Genomic DNA, 25675 nt, shown 5'->3' on the forward strand with positions numbered 1-25675 from the left:
TTTCCCTTCAGGTGGCATTACAAAGTTTCATCCTGTATAGAAACTACTAAACCTAGAAATCCAGACGGTCCCTCCAGTGGCGTAACTATACCGTTCGAGGCCCGTGGCAAATTCATCGAATGGGCCCTCCCACTTTCCCAATATATAAAGAAGCTGAACCAACAACAATAGTATTTTTTATTTTATAATATTTATTTATACACTTTTATTTGTAAAAGTTAACTAATAAATCACTACGTGAAGTAGGTACATACAAACTTTATAATTATAATTTCTTGATTTTATAATTATTCACTTTTAATTAAAGGTACCTACCTATTGAACTGAAATCACAATTTTATTTTAAGTAGGTACACAATTTTAATTATTAAAATTCCTTTCTTCGGACTTTCTGTTCAGCAAAAGTGTTAATGACATCATCAAAGTTCAAATTTCGGGCCATAGAATTTTCGATGGATAGAATAGCCAAATTGCTTAACCTTTCTTGTCCCATANATTCCCTTCTGAACCAGCAATTGAGTTTTACTTCAACTACCTCTCCTCAACACTGAAAAGTAGGAAGGCTACACACCACACACCAAACTTAGGCCTCCTACAAGCCTAAAGCTGGATCACAGTATAAGTAAATGGTAAAACGTTTTAAATACGGAAGCAATAATTTAGAACTTGCTTATGTACGCAGCTTCATTCGCGTGTATTCTGTTTCATAAACCAGTATGAAATCTATACTAAGTTTTTTCCTGGGTCTCAAACTAGATACCTCTATTTATAGTTCATCTGCATTCGTTCCAGCAGTTTAAGACTGAGTTGCATCACCTTATTTTAACCGTAACAATAACAATTACCGGTGTTTTTGTATGGAGATTAATAGATTTTTGACGTTTGTCAAAGTTAAGGTTAGATGGTGCAACTCAGCCTAAGTGTGAAAAAGTTACATACAAACAAAGTTACTGTCGCATTGCACTTTTAGATTTTCCGATTGAACCAAAGACCGCTTATATCAATTTCTGAACTTTATCGAGTTGTTTTACCAATATTGGGTTTATTTTTACTGGTATATTAATAAATTATACAGTACAAAAGTTATTATTTAAATGTACTTAGTTATGTCGTGTTTGAATGGGCTTTCTTGGTTATTACCATATTTCACATTTAACAAATTGATCGCCAGACAAAGTTGAGATTAAATAGATATTTTTCTTATACTTTGTTTAATTTGTGTAATTGTTGTAATTAATAAGTCGTACTGTTTTTAAAGAACTGCAGGCATTAGATTGAATTTTAAGCCTCCTGCATTAAAAACAAAAATAAATTAAATATAGGTACAGGGTGGAATTTTGTAATGCCACCTGGAGGGAAAGTACCTACCCTTAATACTGTAGATAGAAAATTTTATTTTTCTTTTATTTTTGAAAAGAAAGAGAATGCATTCAAAGATTTTCGTAAATTTTTTGAAAATTTATCCTTAAACCATACAATTTTCTGTACATAATTACAATAATTAAGGATTACATGGTTTTGATTTCATTTGACTTATCAATTTTGTTTGAGAGATTTCATCCTTATGCTAAAACCTAACGATCGATGCAATAAAAATACAGTGTTTTCTTTGAGTAAAAATTTATATCTACAGTATTAGAGTACTTTCCCTTCAGGTGGCATTACAAAGTTTCATCCTGTATATAGAAACTACTAAACCTAGAAATCCAGACGGTCTCTCCATTACATGTGCCGCTAGCGTAACTCTACTAATACATAGTCTATAAGTTCAAATTGTTACTAACCAAACTATGGACTGCTTTTGTCTGAAAATAAATGATTTTTATTTTTATTTTTATTTTATTTATTTTATTATCACACTCTTCATGACATTTCTAAACAATATAAAAACGCATTTAAAAGACACTCAAGTTATGATTTTGATTTGATTATAAGGATGCTTTGAACGATAACTGCTACTTACCACATAATTTGTATAATATTTTGCTGACTTAACGTGGTTAGTTAAAAGTATATTTTCCAAAACAAACAAACCGTTACCGTTTTAAAGTTCTAATCTTGTTTAGCCTTTGTTCCTTAAAAGGTCTTACCTATCGATTGACCTACAAACGGTGTGGACACCGCTTAACTAAGGGAGCACGTGCACTCAATGTACACTCAGCATTAGACTATACGTTTTTGTTCTAAAATAGCATCTATTGTAAGTGTATAAGATACTTCAGTATTAAGTTTAATGTACTGTCGTCTGTACAGTGATATACAAGGTGGAAACGATTAGTGATCTCACTCGATTATTTCTAAACTGAAAACATTGAATTTTCGGATAGATCCAGTTTGTTCTGTACCTATTTATTTATTGGTTTGATAGAGCTCGTGAAGCACTTTCAGGATCAGTAACTAGTTTTTCGATATCTTGTATAGTTTAGAAATAATCGAGTGAGATCACTTAACGTTTCCACCTTGTATATCACTGTACAGACGACAGTACATTAAACTTACAAATGCTTTATGTTCTTTGAGGGTTGCCAGGTCCCATTATCGAGCTGCTGTAACTAAAGCCAAGGGCGTGTTACTGCGGAAAACAGTCGAGAGATTAGAAAAAGAGGGTCCGTGGTCTCCGATATATCATGAATTCAAAGCTAACCGTAAATTAGATATTGCTTATATTTCTAACATAAAAATTAACAACACTCATACGGTGGGTGTAGAGGAAACAACAGGTGCTCTTCTTAACGCGCTTATACCCGACGATAGTGTGGCTGACGATAACGATTATCATCGGGACGTCAGAAATGCTATTGCGGTGCTGCCTGAGTCGCCTGTGTCTTCTATTCCTAGCCTTGATGAGTTTTACGATATAGTAAATAGTTTACCCTTAAACAAAGCATCGGGCGAAGATAAAATATCAAATAAAATGATTAAAGCAGCGTGTAAAACAGCCGGAACGGATATTCTTAATGTTTTCACTCGTTGTATCTCGGAGGGCGTGTTTCCGAGTATATGGCGTCGCGGATTTATTAAAATTATACCAAAGGGAGGTGACAAACCGCCCGAAGATCCTAAATCGTACCGACCTATTACATTACTTCCCTCATTAGGTTTTTTTTAGTTGTGTATGCAACTAAGAAGGTAACAAATAAATTAAAGACAAAACTTTTTTTTACTTAAGTAGTATGTGTAATAATAAATAAATGTTGGGAATTGAGATTTCCTCTCACCAGGGGCCCCTTCGGGCTGGGGGCCCGTGGCATTTTGCCGACTTGCCACCCTATAGTTACGCCACTGGGTCCCTCCATTACACGTGCCGCTAGCGTCACTACTCCAGAGCAAACAATAAGATTTGAAACTCAATTCTTGCTTTATCACGTATCTTCTATCGATTGACCTACAAACTACAAACGTCATTGTACACACCTCTTAATGGCTCCACGTGCAATAGAATGATTGCGTGGACATAATTACTGCTCTTTGACTATAAAACTAAGCTATCATCGACTGTTTACCCCCTTACTAATAAAAGTTACACGTGGGTATTGGATCAAAGTGACGTTCAGTTTATTTTTTGCATGAAGGGTTAACAAATATCCATCTATCCTTCCTTACACCCGTATTCAGAAACGATGCTTGCTTATGTGAAGCAACAACGCTATGCGAAGTCAAACGCACAGCGTTGAATAGAGATCTGTGATTGGTTTGTGTGTATCACACCGCCACTCAAGTATTGTCTATGAATAGGTTTTTGGGATCCTGTGTGTCGACACGCACTGTGAGACTTCATAGTAATGTTTGTGAATAATAATAAGGTGTAAGAAGCTTTCTCAGTTTGTAGGAAACAATTAACGTTACATTTATCTAGCTCTGTAAAGTACCTATATGAGATACCAATGATACTCGTATACTCGTATTGTCTGATATTCGTATTATCACTTCAAGACACTTATAAATAATATAAAAACGTGTTTAAAAGACACTCAAGTTATGATTTTGATTTGATTATAAGGATGCTTTGAACGATAACTGCTACTTACCACATAATTTGTATAATATTTTGCTGACTAACCTCGTTTAATAAAAGTATACTATACAGTCACAAAACAAAATAAACCGTTACCGTTTTAAAGTTCTAATCTTGTTTAGCCTTTGTTCCTTAAAAGGTCTTACCTATCGATTGACCTACAAAACGGTGTGGACACCGCTTAACTGCGGGAGCACGTGCACTCAATGTACACTCAGCATTAGACTATACCAGGGGTGGCCAACTTGATTAGACATAAGTAAGCCTACTAACGAAACCCTGGGCGATCTATCACTTACGTACTTCTTGAAATGTTAAATGAAACAGCATAGTTTAGTACACAATCATGTAGTATTTTTTGCCTTGCCACGATCGACTGGACTAATATTCGCGATCGACCGGTTGGAGTGGCCACCCCTGGAATATACGTTTTTGTTCTAAAATAGCACCTATTGTAAGTGTTTAAGATACTACAGTATTTAGTTTAATGTGATGTCGTCTGTACAGTGATATAAAAGGTGAAAAGATAAGTGATCTCACTCGATTATTTCTAAACTGAAAACATTGAATTTTCGGATAGATCTAGTTTGTTCTGTATCTAACCTATTTATTTATTGGTTTGATAGAGCTCGTGAAGCACTTTCCGAATCAGTAACTAGTTTTTCGATATCTTGTATAGTTTAGAAATAATCGAGTGAGATCACTTAACGTTTCCACCCTGTATAGTACAGTCAGCGTCAAATAGTTCGTGACACCCAAAGTAGCCAAAAAGTTCGCAACACGTCTTTGTTACAATTGGAATAAGGTTGTGTTATCTACTTTTTGGTCACTTTGGGTGTCATCAAAATATTTGACGCTGACTGTACCACAAAATTACGATTTGTTTAAAGGATTTTCAACTTTATGCCTTTTAAGTTAGGTTAGAAAGTTCTTCGCTTCGTAGTAAGTTGTACATCTAGGATCGATTTCAATAAGCATTGTGGTTTATTTTCTAATTTAGCTTGATGATGTTTGGATAGCACAACAATAGAATAATATTAATAGCTAGCTTCTGCTCCCGTCGCAGAGTGTTTCGCACAACAATTTAGGCGGTTTTATTGTTTCGAAACAATGCAATGTTGTGACGAGAAACTGAGGTCAAATTATTACATCAAATAAGAAGAAAGTTCTCAATAGGGTCTTTTTCAAATAATTAATTATTTAATGATACATAGTATGTAAGACGTTTGAGTTATCTAATTAAGTAATTATTACTTAATTAGATAACTCAAACGTGATAACGCCCCGCGTAAGTCCCGTAGCGATGCGAATACACCTTTACTCCGCCACAAAAGTACCACCGTCCCAATTTTACTCGCACACTTGCACAGACAGCACATCAATGTAAACACTGGGGTATCTTAAGTAGTTGCAATAAGCGCTATTTTGGATCACAAATGTACAGTCTGACGGGCTGTACAAAGCTATCGCGTGAGACCGCACGCCCCACTGGGCTGGAAACTGATTTTTCGGCTTTTGGCTCGAATGTTTTCATTTTTCTCGCGTTTAATGGGCTACACTCGTGTACTTGAGTTTGAATAACCCGATTGGAGTTGCGATAGTGCGCATGACCCTTAAAGGTAAACTTGTTTTTTTAATAAAGGCTGATTTACCTACACACCGGTTTATTTATTTGGTACTTAGCAATATGATTTTGAAAGTTTCTTTGTCTATTAGGATCGACCCAGATTGGAAAAAATAGTATGGTGAGCCTATGTTACTGTGTTTGCCTTGAGGTTTGGAAAAGTCGATTTTCTGAGAGTTTTGTATAACAATCTAGAACATCCACAAAAAGTCATAAATATACTCTGAAGATATTATCTGCGTTTTTGGTAATTTATAGCAGTTCAACAATGTTGTCTTTTAGCAAAAAGTATTGATTTTTTTTTCGTGTAGAATTTTTTCTAAAACTAAATTCAGATCCATTAAATGGAAGCTTTATATTTATTCTATCTTACAGTCATATGAAAAGGGAGCTATTTAGAAGTCAAGTCGCCTTCATCAAGCCACGATCCCCGGTCCTCGTTTAACTATTAACAGGCTCACCAGCTCCAGTGACTGCGATGCAAATCAGAGGAAGCAGATTAATCCGGATGTTCTACACTAATTACTGATCACTGTGTACGTAGACAGGAGAAAACAGCCAACTCACGCAGAATTTCAAAACGCGATTAAAGGTGCAAGTTCGTAGCCGACTGCACAGAGCAGCAGACGGCGTATCGCCGCGATACGTTACTTTCTATGTATTTCTATGAAATACTTTCAGACGATGTGTTGCTAATTTGAATTTCACTGGTTGGGATTTTTATTGGCGTTCAAGCTGTAGATCTTGGCTGCATAGGAGTTGCAGCGGCGGGAACGAGTGGTGGGAATAGACGACGTCCTGCTAGCGATGACTGATTTTTCATAGAAATACATAAAAACCAGTAGTGTCGCAAAGACACGTCACGGCGTCGTTTGCTGCTACTGTGTACGGTTGGCTAACGAACCGTACACATTTACGGAGCAGTCGTCAGATCTCATCACTTACTTTCAGATACGATTGAGATCAAACGCAGACTTTTTTTATACCGAAAAAGTAACTGAACGAATTTCATTGCTTGTTTCTATACCTAGCAGTTCGCAGAGTATAACATTTTGGCCGTTGTTGCAACGCAAAGAGATAAACATCTAGGTACTAAATACTTTTCCACTAAACGAGCTGGCGGTTCTCACACGAGCTACGTCATGTTTTATGTTCAAACATGGCGCCGTGATTTAGGTGCATTATTCTGCGCCGCTGGATATTTGTTTATGTATGGTAATGGTGGTATACCCCATTAATCCAAGGCGTCGTGGGATCATCCCACATCATAAGGTATGTGGCTTAAGGGCTATTTATTATGCAAGAAAAGCAGAACGCCTTTCACTCAGAGATGGATAGTCATCATAAATTAGTGACGTTCCTCAAGTGGGTTACCGGAGTAAATTTTCATGTCCATATTTCCCAAATGAGTCAGATAATATTTGGGAAATAAGCATGAGAAATAATGTTACTGACGCATTTAATTATTTTTTTCTATAGCACGTTAACCTTTTGGTAAATTTTACCACGTCGTCACAGAGTCTAAAAGTACTTATTGTTATTCTGTGCTAAAAGTACCTAAAGTTATTTTAAATGACTTTTCTTCCTATCATTTATAATGAACTAAAACTTTAGAAATAAGTTTTAGTTATTTCATTCTTCTTATTTTGGTTAATTCATTCATCTTATTTTGGTTTAATTAAAAAATATTTTAGACCTAACTACAATTTAAGCAAACATAGGCTGAGTTGCACCACCAAACTTTAACCGTAACTTCGATAACAGGTGTATTTTGAATAGAGTTTGACAGATTTTTGACGTTTTTAAAAGTAAAAGAAAAATTTGGTTGCAACCCAGCCTTAGATATTTTCATGGTATTAATAGTTTCAATACTCGATTTGGTGACACACACAAAATCTATACGAGGGAAACCTCAAGAAGTCTCCAACTTAAATCTCCACAGCAATTTGTTAGTGTAACCACTCTATCACTGTTCGCGAGAAAAGTTTCGGGCGACATTAATCACGTAAGTTACGCACTCTCAAGTAGTAATTTGGTAAATGCCTTTAGGCTGGAGACATAATAATTTGTGTTACAAACTTCTTTAAGAGACAAGTTAAGGCTGTAACTGAATTGTTTACAGCAAAGTTATTTAAGTTGTTATTTATGTTTCTATCGTTCGTTCGTTTAAGCGGAATGACGTCCACAGCTGGACAAAGGATTTCCACGGATTTCCACAAAGACCGATCATGCGCCAACCGCATCCAGGCACCTTCCGCGACCTTCACCAGATCATCGGTCCACCTAGTGGGTTGGATAATTCTATCGTTTCAATGAATTGTAGTCTACTGCTGGACGTATCAAAAGCACATCAGTGTACCTACCATGAGTTTACGATAAGTGTGCTCGCTAGCGAGTACGTCAAAAATCTCTATGAAGATTTTGTTTCTTGAAAGTAGCCGCTAGGGGCGCTGAACAATATGTCATACAAGTAATGTCATTTTTTTACGCAGTCGCTAGCGAGCACACCTAACGTAAACTCATGGTAGGCACACAGATTACGATTAATTTTTTTTGCAAAATTGCAGTCTTTTAATTTTAATACAAGTTAAAAAGTAAAGAAAAGTAAAGAAAATATCTAAAAAATAATAAGGTACCTAATGAACGTGTTCAAATGCCTTTTATTCATATACTAGCTTTTGGCCGCGGCTTCACCTGCGTGAAGTTTAGTTTGTCACAGATCGTCATAAATCATAGCCTTTATGTTATTTTAGGTAATAAACAATCCTACTGTAAAGTTTCATCAAAATCCGTTCAGTAGTTTTTGCGTCAAAGAGTAACAAACATGATTAACCATCCAGTCATCCAGACGTCCATGCAAGCTTTCGCATTTATAATATTTTCTAACATAACGTGATTACTCGTAAAAGCTTCCAAAATTTGATCTTTTTCCTGGTTTATTAAAATCGTTTGCAAATAAATAATGGCGGTAGACAAAGTTATCATAACTTGCTTGGTAATTATATTTTTAATCGAAATTTAAATATTTTTTTATAATGTCATTTTTGTTGTTTTTGTGGTTAATTACTTACTTTTATTACTTTATGACAAAATAGTCCAGTAGAATTAGCTTTTAAATCGGAAATAATTCCTACAAAAGATTTTATTGTTTTAATGGCTTCATTGGTTGCTTATTAAGACTCTCCTAAGTTTTCGACTTCGACGGAGTTGTGCTTAAGTGGTGGGGGCCCCCGAAAGGGGCATTTTTTCGGTTTTCCGGTTATACCGCGTAAAGGACTTACCCTATCAAAAAGTGGTCTTCATGACGGTTGAAGGGCACTTAATCCTGCATTGAATAAGACCAAATTCATATGTGTTGGACAAACCGTTCTCGAGCTAATGTTCGGCAAAGTNGCGTGATTTAGGTGCATTATTCTGCGCCGCTGGATATTTGTTTATGTATGGTAATGGTGGTATACCCCATTAATCCAAGGCGTCGTGAGATCATCCCACATCGTAAGGTATGTGACTTAAGGGCTATTTATTATGTAAGAAAAGCAGAACACCTTTCACACAGAGATGGATGGATAGTCATCATAAATTAGTGACGTTCCTCAAGTAGGACATTATTTACCGGAGTAAATTTTCATGTCCATATTTCCCAAATAAGTCGGATAATTTGGGAAATATGCATGAGAAATAATTTTACTGACGCATTTTTTTTTTGCCTAGAGCACGTTAACCTTTTGGTAAATTTTACCACGTCACAAAGTCTAAAAGTACTTATTGTTATTCTGTGCTAAAAGTATCTAAAGTTATTTTAAATGACTTTTCTTCCTATCATTTATAATGAATATAAAAATATAAAACTTTAGAAATAAGTTTTAGGTATTTCATTCTTCTTATTTTGGTTAATAATTCATTCATCTTATTTTGGTTTAATTAAAAAATATTTTAGACCTAACTACAATTTAAGCAAACATAGGCTGACTTGCACCACCAAACTTTAACCGTAACTTCGATAACAGGTGTATTTTGAATAGAGTTTGACAGATTTTTGACGTTTTTAAAAGTAAAAGAAAAATTTGGTTGCAACCCAGCCTTAGATATTTTCATGGTATTAAGTAATAGTTTCAATACTCGATTTGGTGACACACACAAAATCTATCAAGGGAAACCTCAAGAAATCTACAACTTAAATCTCCACAGCAATTTGTTAGTGTAACCACTCTATCACTGTTCGCGAGAAAAGTTTCGGGCGACATTAATCACGTAAGTTACGCACTCTCAAGTAGTAATTTGGTAAATGCCTTTAGGCTGGAGACATAATAATTTGTGTTACAAACTTCTTTAGAGACAAGTTAAGGCTGTAACTGAATTGTTTACAGCTAAGTACCTATGTGTGTTATTTATGTTTATGTTATTTATGATTCTATCGTTTCAATTAATTGTAGTCTACTACTGCTGGACGTATCAAAAGCATATCACATCATTTTTTTTGCAAAATTGCAGACTTTTAATTTGAATACAAGTTAAAAAGTAAAGAAAATATCTAAAAAATAAGTACCTACCTAATGAACGTGGTCAAGTACCTTTTATTTATATGTATTTTTAACGTCAACGTGATTAGAAGCTTCCAAAATTTGGAATTTTCATTTTCCTGATTCATTAAAATAGTTTGCAAATAATGGCAGTAGGTGAAGTGATCATAACTTGCTTGGTAATTTTATTTTTAATCTAAATTTAAAATTTTTTTTAGAATACCCAATTACGCACGTTGTCATTTTTGTTATTTTTGTGGAACAATTACTTACTCAACTTTATTACTTTATAACAAAACATCTAATTTATAATCACTCAATCTTGCGGTACTTTTTCATCGTTTTCGTTAAATAACAATTTCTAACGCAATTTAATTTTTAAACTTTCATTGAAACTTCCTTAGAGTTCATAACTGGATGATTGATGGGCCAATACATCATTCCTGCCACAGCTACTATAAATTTGTACGTGGTACAGCCAGCGACAAAAGGTGCACACATTTGTTGCCATTATTCTGTTGCTACTGACTCAGTAGCAACAGAATTTGCCCATTGGCTTTAACTATTTTTGGCAGTCAAGCAGTAGATCCTGATTTTTTTATGTGACAGGAGGCAAACGAGCAGATAGTTCACCTGATGGTTTATTATTACCGTCGCCCATAGATACCTACAGCCTCGAGGGAGTTGCTGCATTTCCGAGCTAAAGGTAATTTTCATTAGGTCAGTATTTGAGTCAGTAAAGTTAAATATAGTTCCTTCCTGATTTTACTGACGTCGTAAAACCACTATAAACTTACCATGTATGAATAATAAATAAAAATAAAAATTCTTTATTTCAGACAATTTTTTAAAAGTCCATATTAAACGGGTTCGAAAATAAACATACACACAAACAATTATAGATTCAAAAACTTGTACCCTGTGCAGAGACGGACCATCATGGGGGTGGATAAGGCCCCGTGATCAGTCTCTGCACAAGACACTTCCATAGCGGAGATGTGTATCTGTCCGCTAGGGTCCTCAGAATGCTGTTGTGACTGGCTCGCACCCTGGTAATAAGGGATACAGATTTCTTACGTATTATGGCGCTAAACCCGTCTGTATGATAATCCGCAAACATCCGTATCCGTATGGGATACAGTGTTTTATTTATTCCGTTGACTTTTACTGATCGAACGGGGTTTACGATCGAGAGCCAAAGCTTTTCTGGTTTAATTTTCTGGGATTGATTTTAAAACTCTCTTTCTACCTCTGAATTCCGTCGGTTTTAAGTTTTGTATTCTTTCGCGGAAGGTTCTTTAGAACCTTCAAACTTCTTTAGAACCTAATAAAAGGTAAACATAACCTTTAGGTTAGGTTAGGTTAAGCTAGCTAACCTTTAGGTTATGTTTACCTTTTGTTAGGAAGGATATTTAGTTTTCACAGCCTTCAGTCACAGCTTCTCATCAAATGGTAGCTTTGGGGTTTCGATATTCAACGAGTCTCTTGCCTTAAATTTGACCTAGATTTCGATTTTGACCTAATACAATGTGTGAATCCCGTAGATCACAGACTTGATTCTAGACTCGAGCGCAAGATGGAATTTTGTCATCGTTTTATACTGCGGGTCTTATTGTAAGGCAACTTCCCTATAGAGAGATCTGTTGTTCTAAACGCGGTGAATTCCTATCTCCAATACTGTTAGTATAACTTTTCCTTATTGCAAATCACGATGACTGATCGGCAATTTAGTATGGCGAAACAAATTTATTATTTTCATTTCGATACAAGCCCCTCGTTTTGTTTTGTTTATGCATAAGAATCTTGCACAGTAAGGAAAATATGAAACAGGTTCAGAGTCAAATGGACTCAAATGCGTTAACAATGCAATAAATAGCTGACAAACTACAATTACAAAACGATGACAATGTTTCACATACAATTCAAAGCCAAAATGATCTCTCTGAACCGAGCTAAACCTCTATCAAAACTCATTTACAATGACCAGCTAAAATACACGTAGTTTCTAGAGAGTAGGCCCATTTTAGTCTTTATTGCAAATCATTTTAAAGCTTATTCTCTTTAAGTAGGTAGGACTTCAGATAAAGATAAAGATAAAGATCATTTATTCACCGAGACAAGGTAATACAACAAGGTAGATGTTACAATAGTTTAATACAGTTCAGCTTATCTCACCAGCAAGCTAGTGTGTGGTTATTACATTTTTTTTTATTGACCCATGCATAGTAAAAAAATCAGAACATTCCAACTACAAACAAAGAACAAATAAATTATTTGAATTACAATATGTCAATAAAGATAATGTCAGTAAATATACGTCAGTTATTCGAATACAGTCAAGATTGATTTTAATTAATGTCAGATTCATATTAGTACCACAGAATACATACGACAAACAATAGGTATTAACCACTAGAATTTATATGTCAGATAATCTTTTACCGAGTAAAAACATTTGTCAACTAATAAATTAAATAATTTTCTATTAAATAATGATCCATTAAGCTCTCTCAGTTGAGCTGGTAATTTATTAAATACGACTGTGGCCATAACAAAACAGTTCCGACTATACAATGCAGTTGTTCAGTATGTTTTTTTAGATTAAACGCAATCGAGTAGAGGCATACTGGAACATTATTTTTTATTCTTAAGGCGGCATGAAGTTTGAGCAGTGATAATTTTATGGGTTGCTCATTGGAAAATTTCATTTATTTTTTCTTCACAGAAGACACACAGACATTTGAAATGAGTATACTTCACTAAACCGCACTAGCTCAGTAGCATTAAAACTTAATTGGCTGTGTTATCAAATAACTACGGTATAAACTGTTCACAAAATCTGTTTAATCGTTTTATTATAATGATCGGGCGAAATGTGTTTCGTGCTGCAAATTTTCATTTTGACATGTAAGTTTAGTTGGGTATTTAGAATTATCTAGATTTACTCGTAATATTGTAACATTGTTTCAAAGTCCATCATTAATGTCCTTTATTGCTGGATCAGGATCAGATAGAAGAGATTAAGTAGAATCTCTTAGTGATATAATGATCCTTTTTAATGAATACTTATCATGATTAAAATTCTTTCTAGAAATTATTGATGTTATCTTACTTTCAGTAAGTGCGGTACTTGTTAGTTCCCGGCGAGACATATTTGATTTCAATGCTGAAAGAATGGTGAAAGATGCAATCGGCGACATCGATAAGGAGCGACTCAAATGGACGACACCCATTTACGACAGCGATGACGAACTAAACTCTACGGACCTCTCTGATTTACTATTCATACCTACCACTGCGCGTCCAGACGCTAAAAACATTCGAAGGAGGCCCAGAAGCAATTTTACTGTGGAAGACTTCAAAATTAATAAAAGAGTTCGCGAAGTTCTAAGGATCCTAAATGAACCACCGCTTCGGCTGCCCAATTTTGACCGAGGTGATGACGACCTTGGACTGATAACGCGAAAGTTTGACCAGATGAGGCGAGACTTTCGCAAAAGATACGAGCGGTACCGAGTGGAGAAGGTATGGAGGACCAGAATGATAACAATTATGAACCACTTCATCCACGCTACACGGTACAAGCTGATCCACCCGCAACTGTTAAGGAAGAAGTACTACGAAATGAACAGGTACAGGATCGGGTATTGTTTCGCGCTGCTCACACATTTGAAGAGGCAGCAGCTGTACATATACACAACTCTGATTCTGTTTCGGAAAAAGGTTTATTTTCTGCACATGCATATGAGGATGTACGAGAAAATCGTGAGACTGGACGTGGATATAAAAGATATTATTCGTATGGTGAAGACGTTGGAGTCACGCAGAAGGATCGAAGCTGATCCGAAGTACTACGATGAGTTTTACGAGGAGCCGTCCACCACGACTGGGAGGTCAACTCCTGGAGTCCAGCATGTGCACGTCACCGCCGTCACTCAGGGTAGTGCGGATAACGCCAGACCGGGAATGCCGGGCCACGCCAAAGCTTAAACATACATTGTGGTATGTTTGACATCGTTTAGATATGGGTAATAACCAAAACCCCTTAGGTAACACAGAGTCGTTCAGGAGAGTGCCAGGAAGAGGTGCAGCAACCGCAGTTAAGGAACGGCTGGGACGAACAAGGATAAGCGAATCAAACTCGTGAGCCTTGTTAGGGTTACACTGGTTAAGGCGACCCTTTACAAGGCTTGGAAGCATGTGGGTAACAAGCCATTGGACGTGGAGAGGGTCATTAATTATACGTATATTTTCTACTTTGCCGAACTTTAGCGCGAGAACGGTTTGTCCAAAACATATGAATTTAGTCTTATTCAATGCAGGATTAAGTGCTCTTTAACCGTCATGAAGACCACTTTTCGATAGGGTAAGTCCTTTACGCGGTGTAACCGGAAAGCCGAAAAAACGCCCCTTTCGGGGGCCCCCACCACTTAAGCACAACTCCGTCGAAGTCGAAAACTTAGGAGAGTCTTAATGGGCAACCAATGAAGCCATTAAAGCAAAAAGATCTTTTGTAGGAATTATTTCCGATTTAATCAATTTTTGTGTTTAATTCTACTGGCCTAAAACATCTAATTTATAATCACTCAATCTTGTGGTACTTTTTCTTCGTTTTCGTTAAATAACAATTTCTAACGCAATTAATTTTTAAACTTTCATTGAAACTTCCTTAGAGTTCATAACTGGATGATTGATGGGCCAATACATCATTCCTGCCACAGCTACTAGAAATTTGTACGTGGTACAGCCAGCGACAAAAGGTGCACACATTTTTGACATTATTCTGTTGCTACTGACTCAGTAGCAACCGAATTTGCCCATTGGCTTTAACTATTTTTGGCAGTCAAACAGTAGATCCTGATTTTTTTATGTGACAGGAGGCAAACGAGCAGATAGTTCACCTGATGGTTTATTATTACCGTCGCCCATAGATACCCACAGCCTCGAGGGAGTTGCTGCATTTCCGAGCTAAAGGTAATTTTCATTAGGTCAGTATTTGAGTCAGTGAAGTTAAATATAGTTCCTTCCTGATTTTACTGACGTCGTAAAACCACTATAAACTTACCATGTATGGGATGCAGTGTTTTATTTATTCCGTCGACTTTTACGAATCGAACGGGGTTTACGATCGAGAGCCAAATTTTTCGGGTTTAATTTTCTGGGATTGATTTTAAAACTCTCTTTCTACCTCTGAATTCCGTCGGTTTTAAGTTTTGTATTCTTTCGCGGAAGGTTCTTTAGAACCTTCAAACTTCTTTAGAACCTAATAAAAGGTAAACATAACCTTTAGGTTAGGTTAGGTTAAGCTGGCTAACCTTTTTAGGTTATGTTTACCTTTTGTTAGGAAGGATATTTAATTTTTGCAGCCGTCAGTTACAGCTTCTCATCAAATGGTAGCTTTGGGGTTTCGATATTCAACGAGTCTCTTGCCTTAAATTTGACCTAGATTTATATTTTGACCTAATATGTGAATCCCGTAGACCACAGACTTGATTCTAGACTCGAGTGCAAGATCGAATTTTGTCATCGTTTTATACTGCGGGTCTTACTGTAAGGCTATTTCGTTAAAGAGAGATCTGTTGTTCTAAACGCAGTGAATTCCTATCTCCAATATTGTTTGTATAACTTTTCCTTATTGTAAGCCACGATGACTGATCAGCAATTTAGTATGGGGAAACCAATTTATTATTTTCATTTCGATACAAGCCCCTCGCTTTGTTTTGTTTATGCATAAGAATCTTGCACAATAAGGAAAATATGAAATAAACTCAGAGTCAGGTCATATATTATACTAATAAATCATTGACAAACTGCAATTACAAAACGATGAAAATGTTTCACATACAATCCCATTCAAAATGATCCCTCTGAACCGAGCTAAACCTCTAACAAAACTCATTTACAATGACCAGCTAAAATACACGTAGTTTCTAGAGAGTAGGCCCCCATTTTAGTCTTAAGCTTATTCTCTTATATAGGTAGGACTTCAGTATGTTTTTTTAGATTAAACGCAATCGAGTAGAGGCATACTGGAACATTATTTTTTATCCTTAAGACGGCATGAAGTTTGAGCAGTGATAATTTTATGGGTTGCTCATTGGAAAATTTCATTTATTTCCTCTTCACAGAACCAAAAGTGTGAAGTGAGTCTACTTCACTACGCCGCAATATAGCTCAGTGGCATTAAAACTTAATTGGCTGTGTTATCAAATAACTACGGTATAAACTGTTCACAAAATCTATTTAATCGTTTTATTATAATGATCGGGCGAAATGTGTTTCGTGCTGCAAATTTTCATTTTGACATGTAAGTTTAGTTGGGTATTTAGAATTATCTAGATTTACTCGTAATATTGTAACATTGTTTCAAAGTCCATCATTAATGTCCTTTATTGTTGGATCAGGATCAGATAGAAGAGATTAAGTAGAATCTCTTAGTGACATAATGATCCTTTTTAATGAATACTTATCATGATTAAAATTCTTTCTAGAAATTATTGATGTTATCTTACTTTCAGTAAGTGCGGTACTTGTTAGTTCCCGGCGAGACATATTTGATTTCAATGCTGAAAGAATGGTGAAAGATGCAATCGGCGACATCGATAAGGAGCGACTCAAATGGACGACACCCATTTACGACAGCGATGACGAACTAAACTCTACAGACTTCTCTGATTTACTATTCAAACCTACCACTGCGCGCCCAGACGCTAAAAACATTAGAAGGAGGCCCAGAAGCAATTTCACAGTGGAAGACTTCAAAATTAACAAAAGAGTTCGCGAAGTACTAAGGATTCTAAATGAACCACCGCTTCGGCTGCCCAATTTTGACCGAGGTGATGACGACCTTGGACTGATAACGCGAAAGTTTGACCAGATGAGGCGAGACTTTCGCAAAAGATACGAGCGGTACCGAGTGGAGAAGGTATGGAGGACCAGAATGATAACAATTATGAACCACTTCATCCACGCTACACGGTACAAGCTGATCCACCCGCAACTGTTAAGGAAGAAGTACTACGAAATGAACAGGTACAGGATTGGGTATTGTTTCGCGCTGCTCACACATTTGAAGAGGCAGCAGCTGTACATATACACAACTCTGATTCTGTTTCGGAAAAAGGTTTATTTTCTGCACATGCATATGAGGATGTACGAGAAAATCGTGAGACTGGACGTGGATATAAAAGATATTATTCGTATGGTGAAGACGTTGGAGTCACGGAGAAGGATCGAAGCCGATCCGAAGTACTACGATGAGTTTTATGAGGAGCCGTCGACCACGNCCACCACGACTGGGAGGTCAACTCCTGGAGTCCAGCATGTGCACGTCACCGCCGTCACTCAGGGTAGTGCGGATAACGCCAGACCGGGAATGCCGGGCCACGCCAAAGCTTAAACATACATTGTGGTATGTTTGACATCGTTTAGATATGGGTAATAACCAAAACCCCTGCGTCAATTTTACCGCCATATCTCGTTTCAACTCTGAGCGATTTCACATTAGGGCGTTAGTAGCGCGACTGCATAGCGGCAGCGGCGTTTTTATAATGTGAAGGCAGTCGTAAGGCGTAATCGTTTGTCGCGCTGCTAAATCGCCTAGATGTGAAAGCGCTTTAATTTAATGAACTACCAAAACAAATGTATCAATATTAAACTACATTATGTTCTTGTGATTCTTTACTAATCCTTTTTGTCATTCCATCCAAATAAAAAAAGGTGGAACTGTCAATAAAATTCAGCCTTGAGGTTATTTCAGAGAATCATGATTGATGTCTACATACATCTTCACCAAACTGGAAATATACAACAAAATCATAAGCATGTCCAGCCTAGGGCATGAAGAATGAAATAAGGTTCGACCAAACCAACGCGTGCAGCCTGCGTGCGCGATGGCGATTTGACATCAACGCGTCCTGTCATTGGTCGCGGCCTCAGTCGCACGCGTAGAGATCGCCATCGCAATCGCCATCGCCGATGTGATTACACGCGTTGGTTGAGCTGAACCTTTTATTATTCCATAAAAGTTTCAAGCTTTTTATTTAAACACGAATGCGGCGCTACTTTTGTAGTTTAAAAACTAGCGCTACAATCTTCTTATCATAACGAGTGGTTCTTTCTTTGCCGCTACTACACAAAGCTGGGATTTCGTCGCGTTCTCCACTCACAATGGATTGCGAAAGAATCACCACTTTTATTTATTGGAGCCAGAATTAAAAGAGACTTGAAACTCAGCATTGCGACGTTTTGGCGTAGTTGAAAGTTATGATGCGTGTTTAACATGTTTAAAGTGACTTACGCCCGTATTCACAAACGATGTTTGCTTAAGTGAAGCAGCAAATCGAACCCACAGCGTTGAATAGAGCTCTGTAACTGGTGTGATCCTGTGCGTCCACGCGCACTGTGTGACCTCATAGTAATGTTTGTGAATACGGGCGATAGTCTTATAAGGCTGAGTTGCACCACCTAACTTTATCTGTAACTATAACGATGACTGGTGTTCTTTTGTTAGGAGTTTGACAGATTTTTGATGTTTGTTAAAGTTAAGTAAGATGGTGCAACGCAGCCTCAAACTGGTGTTCAACACGATTCAGGTATTTTTTTTATTAGTAAAGGAGTAATTAATTTTTTTATTAGTATTCACAAAATTATGATTATTTTATTTCAATTAGTTTTATTTCCAGAGCTTCACTTTCGATTTCTGAAACTGTTTTTACATTTTCATGTCGTTTTTCTTTTAAAATGACAAAGTTAAAAATAAAATTTAAAAATCGAATCAAGTTGATTTGTTTGTTTCATTACAGGGAACAGACTAAAAAACGCTTCGAAAAAGTCTACTATAGATGACCCACGCTGAACTGTCCCGCCAAACTCAATGACAGGGGGGCGCTACCATCGTTCAACTATATGGTTTCCAACATGGCAAAAATCTGAACCAGCGATCCGGTATTGACGGTGGCGCCCCACTGTCAATGTCATCGACAGGACAGTCCAGTATTTTGGAACTATACGTCAGGTTTTTAGTGAGCCAATAAACATAATTCTGCCCCTTATTGCGGAATTGGACTGCCAAAGGGGGGAGCATGAAACAATAAAGAACCTGAAACATCGTTCGATTCTCAACCTTATTGCGGCGCAATAAAAGCTTCATACCTGCGCCTCCCAGCTTATTGTTTGAAGCGGAACAGCTGACTCAAATCGAAGCCACAGTGTAAGGAGATATTTAGTAGGTTGAATTGATAGATAGAATTATTATTTGTTTATAGAATGGATGGTAAAATTCTTATAAATAACTTGAAAAAATCGAACTGCCTAACGCTAAAAATTAAATAACTAGGTAAAATTCTTGCAAACTTTATTGCGATTAATTTTAACACAATTAATGAAATATAGCCAGTTCTCATGTGGTTGTGAATTCCGGGCGAAGTTCGCTTCCACCTTTGGTTTGATCGAACACTTTCCATTTGATGAGATATAAGCCAAGAGCTTCTCCGACAGATGAAAACATTTTTGAAATTAAAAACCGGGAGATATCGCACTTGCGAAAAAATTTTTTATGACAAAGCGTTCTTTCAATGAACTAAACATTTTAATAAGCAAAATTGGTGGTTTACTGGCCAATTTGTGCCTGCTCTCTACACTGTGTGGTGTTATATTCCTCAACCTATGTCCAAGGTAAACCTGCAACTATCACTATTGTGATAAAACGTTGTCTTTTTTCAACATCGAACTATTGAAAAATCCCAGACTTCAAAAAAAGTACAAACTCAACAATGGCTCAGCAACAAATGTTTTTTCCGTGTTCATTTATTCAGAGAACACTGGCAGCTGGCGTTCTGCCAGACGCTGGCAAGTACTGGCAACACCGACGGCAATATTCGAAATTTAAACACCGCTATCTTTGCTGCGAACTCTTTGCATAATTTTCTTAATTTTTTTCGCTGTTGGCAACATTGGCGCTATTAGTAGCAAGTGCCGAATTAATGACTCGCAAGTGACTGGCCGTTTAGTAAATTTGTTTTTAAATTATCTCACGGGCTTTTAGGGTTAAAGGGTTTTTTATTAGGGTAGATAGACTAACGATATTTCAAATACATAATTAAGTTTCATTATTCTGTAGAGGCTTTACTTTTTATAAACAGTAAGATTGAAAGCTGATAAAATTAAAATTCATTCTTTATGTAGAATTTTGCATAGCCCAAAGCGCAGCGTAACGTTTTAACTCAATTTAAATATTTTTTTCCCATTAAACCACTTTGAAACGAAAGATAACAATGTATTTGAAGCTCTTTACTGCCAAATTATACAATATCGTATTTGTACTTCTCTACGTACAGTGTTCTGTAGTTCTTACGTTGCTAAATCTGCAAGTCTACACACTAAGCAAAGTTTAAACAGATCGGTTTTGTGACCTTAAGAATTACACCCATATTCAGAAACATTACTATGAGGTCTCACAGTGCGTAAACTATTCATAGACAATACTTGAGTGTCGGAGGACACACGTCACAAACCAATCACAAACACAAATATTTTGTGTCACAGAGCTCTATTCAACGCTGTGCGTTCTTCGCATAGCGTTGCTGATTCACTTAATCAAGTATCGTTTGTGAATACGGGTGTGAATATAACAAAACCGCTAACCCTCTAATATTCAAACTGAGAAACGATAAAATATTAAATGGCAACATAAACTGCATGATTGCAGTCAAATACCTGGCTCGTTCTGTATAAAAATACATTTTTATTTCTAAAAGCACTTAAAAACTAAATTGAGTCCCAGAATTTGAAACAGTAGTAGTGAGTCGGTTACTGTGAATATTGGCATAATTGCCAATATGAAAACCCCCGGCCATCATAGCAATTTGCTATTGGCAACATTTTAGTTATTTGCTCCTGGCAACCTTTTAGTAGAATTGGGAATGTCGATAGTTTTAGTGTCGATTCGAATAAGAAAATATGTTTATTTTATTTGTTTATTAATAGGTTTAATTATTATTAATCAATGTCCGTTCACATTTTTTAAGGTTCGTTCACTACGGTGTGCGAGCATTAGCAGCTATTGATGATAAATCGTTAACTTTTGAATGATTTATTGAAACAACTATTATATTCACCATAAAGATAAGTACTCTTTATAGTTTTATAAAATAACCTATCAAATTATTGTAATTATGGATGATGAATTTATAATGAGAACTTGAAATCTGATTACGTATTAACTTGTATAAGTAATACATATTTTGTAATTATTAATCAGATTTCTACAGTAACAGCTGCCGTTCGATAAAATTTTCCCAACACTGTTTTAGATATTTCAGTTTATAGATTCTATGTTTTGAATAGGATTTTTGCTATTCTCAGTACAAATACTTTTTCGGTCAGGCTAAGCGGGTTTTTTAATTGTTTATTGATTTAAAACGGAACCACGTTTAACGTTCTTATACATTTAGTTAGACATGCAAAGTTGTGTCGCGAATGTTTCCGGTTCAAAAACCTGTATCAAAACTATAACTTATGTTTTCCCTTGGTCTCAAACTATCTATTATTATTTTACTTATTTAATTTTATTGAATTAAGTTAAGCAGTTTAAACGTGAAGAGCTAAAGTTGATTTTCTGCATTTTTAATAGAATAGTTAATTAAAGTGTTATTTTGTATTGTTGCAAATAACAACAGCTTTTTGACTTAGGGAAATAAGTTTATCTTTATAAATCTAACACCCTTATTCTTCTCGCCCCTTTCATGGTTTCCCTTTTTCCTGTTCGGCTTTATACGATACTATTTCACATTGAATGATATTTTCCCATTCATATTGAATTTTGCTGTGGTGTGTAATAAGCCTTGTGATGCGTTCATCCAATATCCATGGCATTACTCTCACCATAATAAGATTGATTTATCCATAGCCTTTATATTATATCCATAGGCACATCACTGATGGCTGCCGGGGCAGAAAAGTTCGACCACGAGCCGAAAGACGTAGTGTGGGCAGGCCTACCACTAGGTAGACCGACGATCTGGTGAAGGTCGCGGGAGGGCGGTGCAGGACCGGTCTTTGTGGAAATCCTTGGGGGAGGCCTTTGTCCAGAAGTGGACGTCATTCGGCTGAAACGAACGAACGAACGATCCGTAGCCTTTGCAAAGCCGTATAACTAACAACCACTTACTTTTTTTCGTGCATGTGGAAAAATATGATATGCAAACAACTGGTATCCCAACCCGTTTGGCCAGCGTAGGGATTGTTAGCCAAATCCGCCATTTGGTACTCCTTTAGTGGATAATAAAAGACCTGATGATGGCCATGGACTTTTAACAAATATTGTTGTATAAAAGTGTGTCACGTCGAACATCAAATAAAGTCTCTACCTTATAAGAATTTATGTGGCAAATGTACGAGTACATTAAAACTACAATCACATTTAACGACATAAGAAAGACGATAAAAAACTATCTAGGTAAGTACTTACTTAGTTCGAACAGTGAACGTTCGAAATTGTAATTTATAATAATGATTTTTTATGCACAAATTCACATGCCAGCTACGCTCTGGTGAGATAAGCTGCACCTCTTTTTAATTTAAGACCACATATTTTATTGTACCACATTATCTCGGTGAATAAATAATCTTTGAATCTTTGAATCTTTGAACGTAGTTGACAACTTCAAAGCTTAAGTACCCCAACTTCAATAACTTAATAGTCGAAAGTTTTACAACTAGTTTCTTCTTTCACTACTTAGTTACAAGGCATCGAACTCGAGACGTTGTTTACTGTCACAGACTATAAGTGCACATAAACTATCATCAAAGTATGTAAAGGTGGTGGTTCGAGTGGCGACAGAGACAATCGACTGAGATAATAGACCGAGACGGGACCGCAACCGGTAATAAGTACACAATAATTTATTTATTTATTTTATTTTATTTGGTGCACAAAACAGGGATACAACCATAACATACAAAGCGTTTAAAGCAGGTTATACAGTACATTATGTCAACCTTTATCATTATAAACCTTGGGGGAGGCATTTGTCCAGCAGTGAACGTAATTTGGCTGAAACGAACGAATTCATCATCATCATCATCATTTCAGCCACAGGCCGTCCACAGCTGAACAATGACTTCCACATCGCACGGATGGTAGCGGCCTGCATCCAACGCCTTCCTGCTACCTTTATCAGGTCGTCTGTCCTAAACGAACGAATTATGTCAATACAATATCCTCGTTACATTTTGTAAAGCAAGAAAGCTATAGCGTTCGTCCTTCTCCAAATGGATACCTTTTTAACCGACTTCAAAAATTAAGGAGATTCTATATTCGGCTCAATTATCTGAAATAATTAAACTAACTAAAATGATGACTAAAATTTCAAAGCTTTTTGAACTATTCGTCTGGTATACACACGCACACAATCTAACGGTCGTTAGTTTGTATGAAAACATCACGCAAACATGAATCAAACTCTATTTAATATCCCCAACTGGCAAAATATACTTTGTTTTGATTAAGTATTTGAGTTTTAACAATAATCTAAATTAATGGGATTTACAACTTATATAATTTCAGAGTCTTACCAATTCCAGGCAATTTATAATTTACCGGATTCACGACCAAATCCTTTAAAATATCTTCCACAAAATGGCAGTTGAAGTTTCCATCAAATAAACAAACCGATTATGTCGGAATTCCAAAGGGTTTGAAATGAAAATATGCCACAAAGTTATTTCAGAAGAACAATGAATTATTTAGGTGAGAATTCCGCGCTTGTCGTCAAGGCTTTATGAATATTAGATGCTCTGTTTCTTGGCTTTTGGACCAAACCAACACATTATTGATAAGGATTGCATCATAGCACGTGCTTTGGTGTCTTTCTTTTACACGAAAATATTAAAAAAACAGAATTATTGTTATTACTTTTAAGTCGACCGTCACTTGTTTTTGCGATGTTTTTTATTTTCCTTCTATTCGTTTTTCCGACTTTGGCTTGATTCCATGGCTGTAAAGTGTTTATGACGGCCGATGGGGCAGCAAGGTTCTGGAATGGAGGCCGCGCACCGGAAAACGCAGCGTGGGACGTCCACCCACAAGGTGGACCGACGACATCATAAAGGTTGCAGGGAAGCGCTGGACGCAGGTCGCTACCAATCGATCAACATGGAAAGCATTGCGGGATTGATGACTATGATGATGAACGTGTTTATCTATTGATTACACTTCTAATTTTATACCCCTTTTTTATGAAACCATTGCTTTATCAATATTATTTGAGCACGAAGTTCATTTGGTCAGATTTAATCCATCCAAATGCTTTTGCTACGTTCAACATTAAACGATAAATAATCCTACGTTTGGTAAATTTGTCAGGAAATACGTGGATGTTCACAGTCCAAATCCATTAAGCACGCAGTGGACTGAAAATGAATTCAATTTTATGAAACTACTTTGTTTCACAATAATCTTTATTTATTGTTTTAATTGGTCAGCATAATAAATGTAGATGTGGAAAAGGTGCCATCTTTCTGGTAGGGTTTTTATCTAAATAACAACAAAAGCCTCTACATTTAAATCAAATCAAATAAAAATTGTTTATTCAGTCTTATGGCATTATACACGTCGCAATTATGGCTTACCCTACACGGGATTGGTTGCCCATAATTAACTATCGTATCTTTTTTTCTTGAGAAAATGTACAGGCTCAGGTCTCTCATAGCAGAAATGAATGGAAAAATCGACAAGCTTACCGAGGTCTATTTAGTTCAGTAGACAGAGCCGTCGACGAGTCAAAGGTCAGGGGTTAAGTCCCATCTCAAGCTGACTTCGTCATAAAAAATAACGGGAACAAAAAAAGAGAATTTGATCGCGGCAGCACACATCACTAAGCATGATCTCTTTATTTTTCCATTTAGCGAAAATCATCGCTACTTCATACAATGACACCCACACTGAGCTTGCCTAAATTCGTATTTTGTACTCAATTTCATAAAATGTCAGCTTCCATAAAGAAAAAACAGTGCCTTATTTACTTAGGCCCGATTCGACCAAACTTTTATCCGAGAATAACTCCTGGTATAACTGACACATTGACAGTTTCAGTATGGGAAATATGTCGAAACTGACGATTTATTCTGAGATTAATATTTACTCTTGTTTGGTCGAATCCACACTTAATAAGACTGACTAATTTGGAAGTGACAATACCCCCGTTGGGCATTGGAATACTGATTCGAGTTTTGCTCGACCGCGCATGTGAAAATCGTAATTTGTTCTTTACCCCATGTACTCATATAAGTACACTGGTATCTTGATACAGTATGTCCCTGTTTTGGCCACATTAGTGCCGTATAAATTATTNATACCCCCGTTGGGCATTGGAATACTGATTCGAGTTTAATTTTGCTCGACCGCGCATGTGAAAATCGTAATTTGTCCTTTACCCCATGTACTCATATAAGTACACTGGTATCTTGATACAGTATGTCCCTATTTTGGCCACATTAGTGCCGTATAAATTATTG

At 36.4% G+C, this 25675-nt stretch overlaps 1 protein-coding gene across 1 annotated transcript; it reads left to right on the forward strand.

Annotated features, from left to right (window-relative positions):
• Nucleotides 1-13333: 13333 nt before the first annotated feature.
• On the forward strand, nt 13334-14149 carry LOC114360024 (uncharacterized). Its single transcript, XM_028314577.1, has one exon. The coding sequence runs from the start codon at nt 13334-13336 to the stop codon at nt 14147-14149; it is 816 nt and encodes a 271-aa protein (XP_028170378.1).
• Nucleotides 14150-25675: the final 11526 nt, after the last annotated feature.

The sequence above is a fragment of the Ostrinia furnacalis genome, unplaced genomic scaffold (genome assembly GCF_004193835.3).
Source record: "Ostrinia furnacalis isolate ACB-3 unplaced genomic scaffold, ASM419383v2 OfSCF4792, whole genome shotgun sequence".
NCBI lineage: Eukaryota > Metazoa > Arthropoda > Insecta > Lepidoptera > Crambidae > Ostrinia > Ostrinia furnacalis.

Bases quoted from the DNA above. Each gene is read 5' to 3' on its own strand.
- LOC114360024 (XM_028314577.1), top strand. From the start codon at position 13,334: ATGGTGAAAGATGCAATCGGCGACATCGATAAGGAGCGACTCAAATGG.